The sequence below is a fragment of the Canis lupus genome, chromosome 17 (genome assembly GCF_011100685.1).
Source record: "Canis lupus familiaris isolate Mischka breed German Shepherd chromosome 17, alternate assembly UU_Cfam_GSD_1.0, whole genome shotgun sequence".
Taxonomy (NCBI): Eukaryota; Metazoa; Chordata; class Mammalia; order Carnivora; family Canidae; genus Canis; species Canis lupus.
The window spans coordinates 4,610,457-4,623,032 of NC_049238.1; the positions used below are offsets into that span (position 1 = coordinate 4,610,457).

The following is a 12,576-nucleotide window of genomic DNA, read 5'->3' on the forward strand; positions in this document are numbered from 1 at the left end:
TGCACCCCTACGCTGCCTCCCTCGTCCCGAGAGCCTCCAGGCCTCCCACGTCTGTCGCTGGTACACGTCAGAACCCGGTGGTAACCCTAGCAAAAACCTCGCAGTCTGGCCCCATCATGCCAGGATCCCCCCAACCTTTGCTTGTCTCCGTGATGGCTCTGCCCATCCTCGTGCTCTTCTATAGCCAGTTCAAATGACCCCCTCTGCAGTTCGGACCCTCTTGAGTGGAAATGCTGCCGTGTGACCAGGGGCCTGCCTTGTATCCAGCCTCCAAGCCTAGGGGCCAGGAGTCTGCTGCATGATCTCTGTCCTGTGCGTTGGCTCCTGGGTCTTCGAGCGCCCTGGGCCTCGGTGGGGCACAGATCCCCAGTCTCTGCTCCGTGGGCTGGGGGCTCAGCGGTGTCTGGGGCCCAGTCCTAGTCTCGGGTCTCTAGAGGGGGGAAGGCATACTTGCAGGGTGAGGTGCCTTGAGGTGCGGGGCTTCCAGCTGCCAAGATGATGGCCACATGGACACGCAGCTCTGCGGGGCCTCTGGGTCCCTGTAGACCAGCCTCTGATCTGCATTGTGTCAGGGCGTCGCTCGGACCCCTCCGGCCTCTGCCCACACTGCTCATAGGCACACCAGAGCGGTTCTTGTCTTTATGTCGGGCTTTTAGGGCCCCTCTAAAACCCTACCTTGTGGCTAGAAAAGGATGGGAACAATGTTATTGCTGGTGACATAACACCTGCCTTCCTCTTTCTCTCACTTGTCATAAAATCTTGTAAAGTGGGCATGCTTCTCCCTTCTCATGGAAAGAGTGCAGCCCAGGAAGACTGCGTGGCCTGCCCTAGAATGCTCCCTGGGTTGCCACGATGCCAGCGCGCTTGTAGCTTGCATCCAGATCCGGTGTTTGTCTACTGATGGCCCCTAGGAAAACGCTGACTCTTGGCCTCTGCTTTGCTGGGGAACTTCACCCGGGCCTGGGGGGCTGCTCTGGGGTCATTGCAGGCCACACTCCAGGGCAGGGGCCTTCCTTCGTCACCTTCCGACCCAGGAAGGATGCTCGGGGCCTGCTTTCTGTCTCCCTGCTCCGTGTGCTCGACTCTCCATCCCCAGTCCCCCCTCCCTGTTCTCACCCAGGGGGACCCATCTGGGTCCCTGGAGCCCTGCCCCATCGTAGGCAAGGCACCCAGATGGAGATGCTTAGTGTTCCCCTGGCCCCGTCTCATCCACGAGCAAAGAGCAAACAAACTAAGTGTTGGTTCCCCCGTGTGATGGAGTGATCTGCAGTTGCATGGGTGATTGAGACCGTTGAGCCAAGCGAGGCGACATGAGCGGACTCTCCCTCTGTTGGAATTAGCGGGCATCCCGATTCTGAGCAATTGTACACGTACTCACGTTGTCCCCGCCGGGGGCCCAGAGTCACATATCTGTGCCGCCTTCTGTCCCAGGCCTTCTTAATCCACACAACCCAGACCCCACAGACCCCACATGGAAACGCACCGACTCTCCCATCAGTAGCGTCGCCCGGGGGTCTCTCTGTTCTTCCAGACTTTGGGCTCCTAGACTCTCGGTTCAGAGCAAATGAGTCTTTGCGGAGTGGATGGCATGGTGGCCGCTTGGTGTTCTTGCCTCTGCTGTACGGTGTTAGCGCCCTCCCACCCCAGCCACCTCTGACACGCCTGCCACTGGGAGGTCTCTGCGGTGAAGGTGATGTTGGCTGAAAGGCTCAGTTTTGCTCCTCTGTGACTTTGGTTTTTCACATTCAGCAGATAAGAAGTGTGGTCCACACTTGCTGCTTCTCTTGCAGGGTGTTTACAGGTGTTGGGAGGGACGTGTGCCCCCTGCGGAGGCAGGTGGGCCCCTGCAGAGGAGGGTGGGGGCCCCCAGGGAGAAGTGTGTGCCCCCTGCAGAGGAGGATAGGCCCCCGGCAGAGGGGGGGTGGGGCCCTGAAGAGGAGGGTGGGCCCCCCAGGAAGAAGCATGTGCTCCTTGCAGAGGGGGGTGGGGCCCCCCCAGGGAGAAGCATGTGCCCCCTGCAGAGGGGGGTGGGGCCCCCAGGGAGAAGCATGTGCCCCCTGAAGAGGAGGGTGGTCCCCCCAGGAAGAAGCATGTGCTCCTTGCAGAGGGGGTGGGGCCCCCTAGGGAGAAGTGTGTGTCCCCTGCAGAGGAGGGTGGGGGCCCCCCAGGGAGAAGTGTGTGTCCCCTGCAGAGGAGGGTGGGGGCCCCCCAGGGAGAAGTGTGTGTCCCCTGCAGAGGAGGGTGGGGGCCCCCAGGGAGAAGTGTGTGTCCCCTGCAGAGGAGGGTGGGGGCCCCCAGGGAGAAGTGTGTGCCCCTGCAGGGAAGGAGTGGCGCTCTCTCCGAAGCCCCCTCCCCACTGCCAGCGCCACCTCTGCACCAGGAGAAGGTCCTTGGGTCCCTGGTCCCCGAGCAAGAGCAGAAAGCACAGCTTCCACTCCGGGTCCTTCATTCTGTGGAGAGCAGTGGTGCAAAGGCCCCTGAGTCCCCAGAAAGGCCCCAGGTCGTCAGAGGGGACTGTCCCTCTTCCGACGGTCCTGTCACCTCCAGTCACTCTCAGCCTCACCCTGGGCCCCATGCTGGCTCCCACCACATCAGGCCTGCGGTCGCTGGCCACTGGGCACCCGGTTCTCAGCACAGCCGTTCCGCAGTCGCAGCAGGGCCGGTGACCCCTCGTGCGCGACTCCCCAGGGAGCCCACGTTTGGCAGTTCGACGTTTCACGTCCTGCGGGTTCCAGGCCAGGCTGCAGGATGCGCACATCCTCACGGAGGCTTCCTGAAGTCGGGGCCACGCCCTGCCCTGGGGGTACTGCTGGCCTGGCCACCTGCCTGGTCCCTGGCCCGCTCGCTGGACCCTCACCCCACTGACGCGGACTGCCTGTAACGCGGCCTCTGCTGGCGACAGTCCCTTGGTGTGAATGAGTCTCTGCTACCTCTGGACACGAAGCCCCGCTGCCCCCTCTGAATGGGTCCCCTCCGGCCTCTGCAGCCCACGAGCCCCCGATACCAGCTGCGTGTTTTTGAGGCGCCTGGTGGTCCAGCCCTTCCCCTGGTGTCACAGGAACGGGCTCGCACTTCTCTGCCTGACTGTATGGAACGCTGCGTCCCTCTTTGGTTTGATTGTGGGGAAGGCGGGTCCCCCCCCTAAGCCTTCCTGGCCCCAGAAGGAAGTGGAATTGACCTAGAAACCCCTAGAAACAAGTGCCAGACTCACACCTGAGGGCTCCCGACTTGGTGCTAGAGGGTGTCCGACGCTGGATCTGTGGTTCCACGTCCTTACGGGGCGTTTGTAACCACAAGGCCGCAGAGAGGGGTGCACGGGCCCTGGGTCCCTGCCTGCGTGCGGGGCCAGCTCGGCACTAACACCCCGGGTGGGATGGCCGCAGGGGCAGGCGTGCCGAGGCCCACGGAAAGCACATGGCAGCTGCCCAAGCGGTGATCTTGGCCACCTCCAAGTGGCCTGGTGGCTGGCTGGGGTTTGGTGGTGACGGGCTTCTCTCACCCCACACCATGGGCAGGGAGGCTCTGGCCAGGGGGTGGGGGCAGGGAGCTCCTTGCTCTCAGCCGGTCGGTGGTAAACAGGGATTCAAACCCCGGTCTGACTCCAGGGCCCTAGCTCTTCAGACAGAAGACCCTTCAGACTGGGGTCCCGCTGCGATCATGAGCCGAGGGTCCCTGAGAAGCGTCAGCCCCTCCGGCTCCTCAGCTCAGGGATCTTCAGCAGCCAGCAGACCTTCCAGTGAGAAAACAGACAACATCCGGGCTTGCTGAGGCTCAGGCAAGGCCGCTGCGTCCCTGTGGCCCACTTCTCCTTGGCAGGAAACGCCAGCAGAGGTTTCGCAGCAAAGCTGCAGTGCCGTCTCCTCTTTGGAGCTGGGTTTCAAACAGTTGGAAGACAAAATGGAAAATGAAATGCCTGGAACATTCTGTGGCTCTTGACACATCCCCTCCCTCCTCCTGCCCTTTCTGCAGCGGTTGCCCCCTCGCCTGGGGTGTGGGGTGTCTCGTCCCTCTGGCCCAGGTGTCCCTGACCCCACCTAGTGGGGGGCTGCTTCCCAAGGCAACGTCAGGCGCAGGGACCGCACGGCCTGCAGGTGCATCTCTTCCTACAGCGGCCGTGGGGGGCTTGGTGTCGGGGGCCGTGGTGGCTTCGGAGCAGCATGGGCGCGCACAGATGCATTCCGGGCCGACTCAGACTTTGCCAGTTTAAAGTACATACAGCAGGGGCACTGAGTGGCTCCGTCGGTTAAGCTCCGTCTGACTTGATTTCAGCTCAGGTCATGGTCTCAAGGTCGTGAGGTCAAGCCCTGCACTGCGCCCCGTGCTGGATGTAGAGCCTACTTTAAAAAAAAAAAAAAAAAAAAAAAGTACATACAAGGCTGTGTTCTAGTACAAAAATGTAGGAAGTAGCTAAAAATATGAAATAAATGATTACCTGTGGAAGAGTAGAGTTCTTGATTGAGGAAGAAGCCAGAAATTAGAAACGAAAACGAAAACCCCCTCCTCTTTGGAGTCAGACACACGTGAGCCCTAGCTCCTCGACGTGCAGGGTGTGTCTTTGGGCCTGTTCTTAATTTTCCCTGGACTTTGTTTTCCCATCTGTTAACTGGGCGCTGTGACACCTCATGTGATTCCTGCGGTCGTGGGCTAAGACAGCTCTGGTGAGGGCGTTTGGTCGCGGAGCGCTACAGTCGGGATGATAGCAGGAAACCTGTCCACGCCTGCTTTTGGATTTTTTTTTTAATTTATTCACAGAGACAGAGAGAGAGAGAGAGAGAGAGGCAGAGACACAGGCAGAGGGAGAAGCAGGCTCCATACAGGGAGTCCGACGTGGGACTCGATCCCGGGTCTCCAGGGTCACGCCCTGGGCTGAAGGCAGGCGCCAAACCGCTGAGCCCCCCAGGCTGCCCCATGCCTGCTTTTGTACGGTGTGTTTGTTTTTACAGGAGTTTCTCTGCGCATTTCTTCTGTGCTCATTTGAAGTCCTCTTTTTGCTGTTAGATTGCAACGCATGGCTTGTGAGGGATGACTCACTTCGTATCTGGAAGAAGCCTGGGCTTGTTTTCCATGGACGGTTGGCCAGACGCTTGGATCCTCACCTCTTTTTGTATAGGAAACAAATCGATACTCCCAGAGCATAGTCATTTGGCAGATTGTGCAGAGGCATCTGAAGGACACCCCGCCGGACACGACACGCGAGTCATTCTGCCGTATGCCGGTCACGCCGGTTCTTGGACGGTGATGTTTAGAGTCGCAGATGCCCCTGGTGTTGGTTTCACACGGGCTCCACGTGGTGGTTTGCCCCTTGGGGCGCGCAGAGCCTCGTGGTGCGCTGCCCTGCATCGTGCCGTGGGAGGTTCAGTGTTGTGTCGTTTACGGCATCCCAGTGTTCCCCGGAGAGCCCGTATAGACAGACCGATTATAAAAAGTAAAATGATCATCTCGCGGCCAAGGTTTTGTTGCATTTCTATGCCAGTGACTCTAAGAAGCATATCGCACAGATAGCAAAGCAGAGGGAACGACAGCCACCTGTTTGCGTAGCTGGTGCTGCGCACCGGGAATTGTGTGAGGTGCTTTTGCACTCTTTCACAGGGTCACAGAAGCCCAGCAAGATGGGCGTCCCCCCTGCTCCCCGGTCGGGGGACCTGTGGCCTGAGCTCGTCCAGGACCCCATCCGCGGCCTCTGCCCGCAACGGGTCCCTGAACTTGTCTAGCTCCGGGGGCTGCGGTCTTTCTCCCTCCTCACGTGTCCCCCGGCCATAAACAGGGCATTCCAGGTTCCTCCCGACTATGAACAGACCACCGTTGCAAGGGCCGCGTGCCACCAAGGCCACTGCGTTGCTGTGTCCCCCAGACGGCTGCGGTGGCGCCCCAGAGCCGGGTGCAGGCCTGCTGGGGGGCCCGTGTGCGGCTTCCACCTCCTGTCTGCTCCCCCGCTTCCTTCTGGTGCCCGTCCTGAGCAGCGCACCTCGGAGGCCTCAGCCAGGGCTCCCCCCTGGGGCTCCTCCATCCCCTGTTGTCCGGAACCCTCTCCCTAATCATTGCCCCGGCCTCTGCTCTCACTCCCGGGCAGGATGGGGCAGTCCGGACCTGGGCTCCGGGCGCCCACGGGACAGTCCACAGACGTCATGCGTCCTGTTCAGCGCTCTTGAGAACCGCCGTGGGAAATGGCTCTTTCTGAAGATAACCTCGATGGGTATTTTTATTTTCTAATTTATTTTGCTTTTTTAAAAGAGGTTTTATTTATTTTTTCATGAGAGACACAGGCAGAGGCAGAAGCAGGCTCCACGCAGGGAGCCCGACGCGGGACTCGATCCCAGGACCCCGGGGTCACGTCCTGAGCCAAAGGCAGACACTCAACCACTGAACCAGGGTGTCCCTTCGTAGTGTTCTTTTAACAGTGGTGCTGACATCACTAACCCCAAATATTGGAGTGGGGTTGTGATTGCAAGGTGATCCCGGGACGCCGTTGAGATGTTTTCCGCTGGTTTCTCTCCACAGGATGGTCCCAGCTCCTGTGCTCTTCTGGTTCTCCCGTGAGCTCTTCCAAGTCTGTCTCCTTACTTTTGGTAGGGAGCCTGCCGGGGAGGCCGTATCTCTTCTGATAGCGCTTTAATAACGTGCTCTTCAGGGGAGCCTGGGCTTCCCAGGATGGTAGACCGTGGCGGGAGTAAATCGGTGCTGTGTACGGCCTCATCCTCCTCGGGAGAACTCCACTGCGCCTCCCACTTTTTCTGTGGGACTGACAGACTTTCGGGAGTCCTTACGTAGGTGGGGTGGTAGTAGGTAGGTAGCTGCTGGGCGAATGGGCGGTGGGGACCGAGGACGGGCCTCTGTGCACGGGCTCGCGGGGGGCGCAGGGGCATTTCCGAGTCGAGCCAGGCTCTGCCCTTGCTGTCCTGGTACACTGCCGAGCCCCTCCTCCTCCTCCTCCTCTTCCTCCTCCTCCTCCTCCTTCTTCTTTTTCGATTTTATTTATTTATCCATGAGAGACACAGAGAAGCAGAGACACAGGCAGAGGGAGAAGCAGGCTGGATGCAGGACTGGATCCCAGGGAGATGCTCAACCACGGAGCCACCCAGGTGCCCCCGGCAAGCCCCTTCTTTGGTGACTCCATGTTCACACCTGAAAGGTGAAACCCTCCCGCCTCTCCCATAAGAATGATCTAAGGGGCACACGAAACAATGGAATATAAAAGACGCTTGCAGTGCCCGACGTCTGATACATTGACATTTGAGAATCACTGCTTCCCGACCTTTCTCTCTGCCTTTCCTCCTCCGGTTAGACTCACTGGCTTGGCGTTTGCCCAGGCTGCGTGCAGGGGTCACACCCACAGCCTTAGGTCTGTGACAAGCCTGGAACAGGGGACACCCCACAAATACTCGTCAAGTGGCCAGAACCTCTAATTTGGTGGTCGCTGTGGGCTACACAGTGAAAATACGAAGCTGTGTCGGGACAGGGTGCTCGGTGCGTCACTTCTTACGTGTTGCTGCGTCTTCACCCTTAAGGAAGTAAAGATGTTGACCGATACCTCTCTTTGCTTTTTTTTTTTTTTTTTTCAGTGCCTGAAACAGTATGTCGAGCTCTTGATCAAAGAAGGATTAGAAACTGCAATCAGCTGTCCTGATGCTGCCTGCCCTAAACAGGGCCACCTGCAGGAGGACGAGGCACGAGCACCCGAACAAACCCGGTTTTTAACGTGTGCACGTGTGCCCTGCTTGGCTTCGCCGTGTGTCGTGGGTTCTCGTTGGGCCGACCTGTGCTGTGTTTCTAGCCCCCCCTCAGCTTGTTATACTTCTTATTTGTATTTTTTTCTTCTTAGATTGAGTGCATGGTTGCAGCAGAAATTATGCAAAGATACAAAAAGCTACAATTTGAAAGAGGTAGGTACCCCAGCGTGTTACCCGTTAACGGATTCCTGTGGTGGAGTCCAGATACCTCGGGGTGGGGAATGCTTTTAGTGGATACAGTTGTACATTGTTTGGCTACAGTGGAAGTGAAAGAGTCGATGTAAATTAGATTTCTGAAATGTAATTGTCATTTTGAATTCTCTGCAGAGCTCCTAGCTGGAAGGCCTTTGTTGGGCTTCCACTGGTAACAAGCAGGAATCACGAAACGCAGCTTGTTTATAGGGATTTGGGGCTCAGGGGGTTGTTTTAAAGAGATTTGACCCTCATGGGGCATGATTATTTCTCAGGCAGGCCAGGGCAAACGGTTTGGGGACTAAATTCTTAGAGAATGCAGAATTTAAAGGATCCAAAGACGTAGAAGGAAATTCAGAGGCCAAGCGTAGGTGAAAATAGGACAACAGACATCCTGCCAGGAAAGTGTAGCCTGTCCCTTTGCACTCACTACGCACCTGCTGCAGGTCTGGACTCGTAGGCGCTGAGCCCTGAGTCCCTCCCTGTGCCCGACAGCCCTGGAAGGTTGTCATCTTCTGTTAACGTGGGATCCACAGAGGCTGACTCATTTATCCAGCTTTCCAGTGCTAGTGGGTGGCAGGGCACAGTGTATACCAGAACCACCTCCACCTCCTGAGTGCCCCGTGGGTGGGAGCCGGGCCTGCTGCAGACCTTAGGGTTCCCCAGGAGCACAGTGCGGCACGTGCAGAGTTGACCTCATCTTCAAGGGGTCATTGCTAAGCATGGGAACATGTTGGATGCCCAGGACCGCTCTTTGGTGTGGTTCCCAGAGGTGTGCCAGGGTCACAAAATGCTGTTGTAAAGGTTCTGTGCAGTCGTTCCACTGGGCTTTGTTTTATGCCTGGACCTTGAGCTCACCTGAAAAGGAGCCGAGTAACAGACATGTTTAGCTCCTTATGCAGAATTTTGGTGTTAAGACACCACATCCAAACTCTGACCTTTTCAGCTCAGACTGTAATCGTTCAAGGGCGCTCCTCCCCTCTTCCTGGTCTGATAAAAAACCTCGTGGGCATCAGACGCTCGTTATGGAGATGCAACCCTGGGGGGCGTGTATACAGGAAAACACTCTCAAGATGGGAATGGGATGCAGAATAGAATAGGGGAAAGTATGGAGAGATTCCTAGCTTAAGTGAATATGGGAAGGTTCTTTCTTTCTTTCTTTCTTTCTTTCTTTCTTTCTTTCTTTCTTTCTTTCTTTCTTTCTTTCTTTCTTCTTTCTCTCTTTCTCTTTCTCTCTTTCTTTCTTCTTTCTTTCTTCCTTTTTTAAGAAATGCTAAAGATAGTTGTGTTTCCTCTTGAGGCTTACTTCTCAAAAAAAAGAAGAAAAGGCAGTGTGTGGCCAACTTAAAAAAATTAAAAAAATATATCAAACAGGATTTTGACGACATTGAAATTGTTTTCAAGAGCTTGTTTATTTAAATGGCATATATCATTCGGTTTGAGGTGGTTTAGAGTTCAGATGTAATGCCACGTGATAGGAAAGTCAGCATGTGGAGCTATAAAATTGATTAATTTGGATTTCTGAGACTTTCGGGCTCTTCTGAAAATATTTTCCAGAGAGAATCTTGACAGAAGCTGGCAGTTATTTGGGTTCTAAGAAAATTAACTTTCTCTGACCTTGAAGTCGTTTAAAAATGCAGCTGGATAAATTTTCCTACCTAATAGTTTCGACTCTGTGAAACTTTGTAATTTCAAATGCTTTGGCTTAGTAAAAGTTTTTTTTTTTTTTTTTTAAACTTTGCCTAAAGACAAAGCCATCTTGACCTCGTTTAACAAAATCTCTCAACAATTATCTGAGAGCGTTTTGCTAGTGTTGTGCGAAAAGCCACAGAAACACGAAATATACTCAGGCTTATGACTGAAGACCCGTCTCAGTGAAACATTAAAACGGTGGAGGTACAGTGATTGCTCCAGCTAGTACGTTGACCACGTTTTGAGATACGATCAGAAGGCGAGTTTCAACCTGTCCTTGTGAAATGCAGTCGGGGAGGACACCACGGAAGAAAGAAAACCCAGCTCTCAGGCCCTCTGACCACATTTAGTTCTAAAAAGTCCCGTGGGTCCTGCGGTCGGTTTACGTTGCAAAAGTGGCAGCTGTTGTCTCCATGGGTCTTAGAATGTCTCCTCTGATAAAACAGCCACCGTCTCTTTTTTGTTTCCAGTTGGAAGTACGGTTGGCCACAATGTCGTATTAGTTTCAGGTACAACCACCTTGATTTTCAGCCAGTCTCCCCCACTCCTCCAGTCGGACTCTTTGGCAAGGAGGCCGTGGGCTTGTTTTTCTTTCTGAGCGCCCAGCTGCCCTCGTGGGAGACTCCGGAGGCTGACGGCGGCAGGCTTTGCAGGGGGGCTCGCTCGCTCGCGTGCCCCCGCTGCACTGCGCCCATGCTCCCGGTTGAGCCCCGACCGTGCCAGGCTGCAGGTGCTTCTTTGCGTGTCCCTGGCTCCAGAGGCAGGCCCTGCAGCTTCCCTGGCTGCTTTATCCTTGCGACAGCCACGTGCAAGTCAGATGAATGCAGAGATCTGGTCTTGTCCTGCATGGCCTTGGTGCTTTCAATGAGAGCAACGCCCAGAGGGATGAACTCACTCGCCAGGCTGATCCATGCGTCATCAGGCCTGACCAGAGCCGGGGTCTCCCCGCAGGACGGGACGAGATGCAGCCAGCGTGCCAGCCTGGCCAGCGGCGGAGTGAGAGCCGGTACCAGGGAGGGACGGCACCCTGAGCACGCCTCGTCTCCCAGCACGCTTCTCCAAGAAAACCCTGTTTAAAAAGAGAAGCATCTTTCCTTCTTTCTTTCTTTCTTTCTTTCTTTCTTTCTTTCTTTCTTTCTTTCTTTCTTTCTTTCTTTCTTTTTCTTTCTTTCTCTCTCTCTCTCTCTTTCTTTCCCTTTCTTTCTTTCTTTCTTTCTTTCTTTCTTTCTTTCTTTCTTTCTTTCTTTCTTTCTTTTTTTGATCTTGGGCTTTTTTACAGAAGCAGAGCTATCAGGGACCTGCTTCGTTAATCATTAATCTTTTGTTACTGTGTCTTTGGGAGACGGGAGCTGAGATTAATTTCGTCTGGTGTGCCAGAAAATACGCTGCTGGCCTTGTTTGGAAATCTAGGATATACACAGATAGGTCTGCGTGAAAATTAGATGTCATATATATAGGATGGAACGTGTCTAACGTGTGCTGTTAGGCATGTACGTGATTGATAGAGCCCTCGGGAGTTTCCCGGTGTGGCTTTGCTTAGGGGTCAATTCCTGTCCTGTCCGCCGGCTGGTGGAATTCAGCAGTGGGGGTGATGATGGACTGTCCATAGAAGGCCTAGAGAGGAGGCCTGGGGCCGGATTCACAGGCTTTGAGGTGCCCTGGCCGTTCGGGAAGGGTGTGCACATGCGGCAGGTTGGGACAGGTTATTTGCCCTCTCTGAAAGGGAATCTGCCCCCTGGGGACAGGCAGTTGCTGTCACAGCTTCCACGAGGAGCAGAAGTCACAAAATTTAAGTCATTACCATGGAAACCTTAACTAGGTCTCCTCGCCCTGCACTCCATGAGATAATTGGGCCTTTGGCGATGAGGCAGCCCAGTGGCTGCATTCGCTGTGCGAGGAGAATGAACGGGACATGGGGCAGAGCCAGAGGGGCACGAGGGAGCGCAGGCCTCCCGGACCCACGCCACAGGCTCCTCAGAGTAGGGCAGGGCTGGGAGAGGGCGGCGGGCTCACTGACGCGCCCTGACAGACCAGCTCCAACCACCATGTGGAGAGGGAAGAGCACAGAGCAGCCTGAGGATTTGCCTCCACGTGTCCTGAGGGCCCACCCTCTGCTTTGCCCCCGTGCCCAGAGGGGACCCCGAAATCTAGCTAGGGCGGAGCTGGGCTCCCCCAAAGCACTCACTAGCCCCGCTGAAGACAAGGAGCTGCGCAGAGGGCATGAGGGGGTGAATCAGACCAGGGAGGGGAGGGCTTGGGTCACCTTCCCCGCTTCCATTCCCTCTCGCCTCCCGTCACCTCAACTCAGGTGAGCTCCCCGCACACGTGCCCCACGGAGCCACCTCCCCGGATCTGATGGCCACAGACATTCCTAGAAAAACAAACCCTGAAGCTCTCACCTCATGCCAAGAGCTAATTTTACCCCTTCACTCAGGATCGGGAACATCGCGGAGACTTTGCATGACCCTAACGAAGACCAGTTAAGAAGTAGCACATTTTCCTGGATGCCCGAGTTCCTTTATGTTAATAGGTTCTCCTAAATCTTCCCTAGACCTGCCAGCTTGGTAGTTTCCTGCCGCTGATGAATTCTCCCTTCCGGAAAACAAACAAACAAACAAAAAACAAAAACAGGTCGGGGGAAGGCGTTAGATGAGAGCAGGAGGGGGGCCAGCCCCGGCCAGTGGCCCTTGGTCTGGCATCGTAGGTAAAGCTTCATCGGAACACACATTTAGACATCCGCTCGACGCCGCACGACTCTGCAAGACTAAAATACACTGTAACTTTGCAGAAAACGTTGGCTCGCTCCTGGGCTAGAAGACGGTTTTCAGGGTTGTACCTGACGCAGCTTATTCCTAGAGGGCTGGATCTGGCCTCCCGTGTGAGCGGGGGCCGTGGCTCCCCTCCGCGTGCCCCGTGGCAGCCCATGGGTGAGGTCCAGGCGCACGTCCAGCCCCCGTGCAGCCTC

The 12,576-nt window shown here is 55.7% G+C and overlaps 1 protein-coding gene across 2 annotated transcripts in view; it reads left to right on the forward strand.

Moving 5' to 3' along the window:
• The window catches only part of RNF144A (ring finger protein 144A), a 115,701-nt gene that overhangs the window by 75,878 nt on the left and 27,247 nt on the right, over positions 1–12,576 (forward strand). For both annotated transcript variants that reach the window (XM_038560700.1, XM_038560699.1), the window contains exons 4-5: positions 7,560–7,664; positions 7,820–7,880. In XM_038560700.1, coding sequence (XP_038416628.1) covers positions 7,560–7,664; positions 7,820–7,880 — 166 coding nt within the window. The remainder of the gene's footprint in view (positions 1–7,559; positions 7,665–7,819; positions 7,881–12,576) is intronic.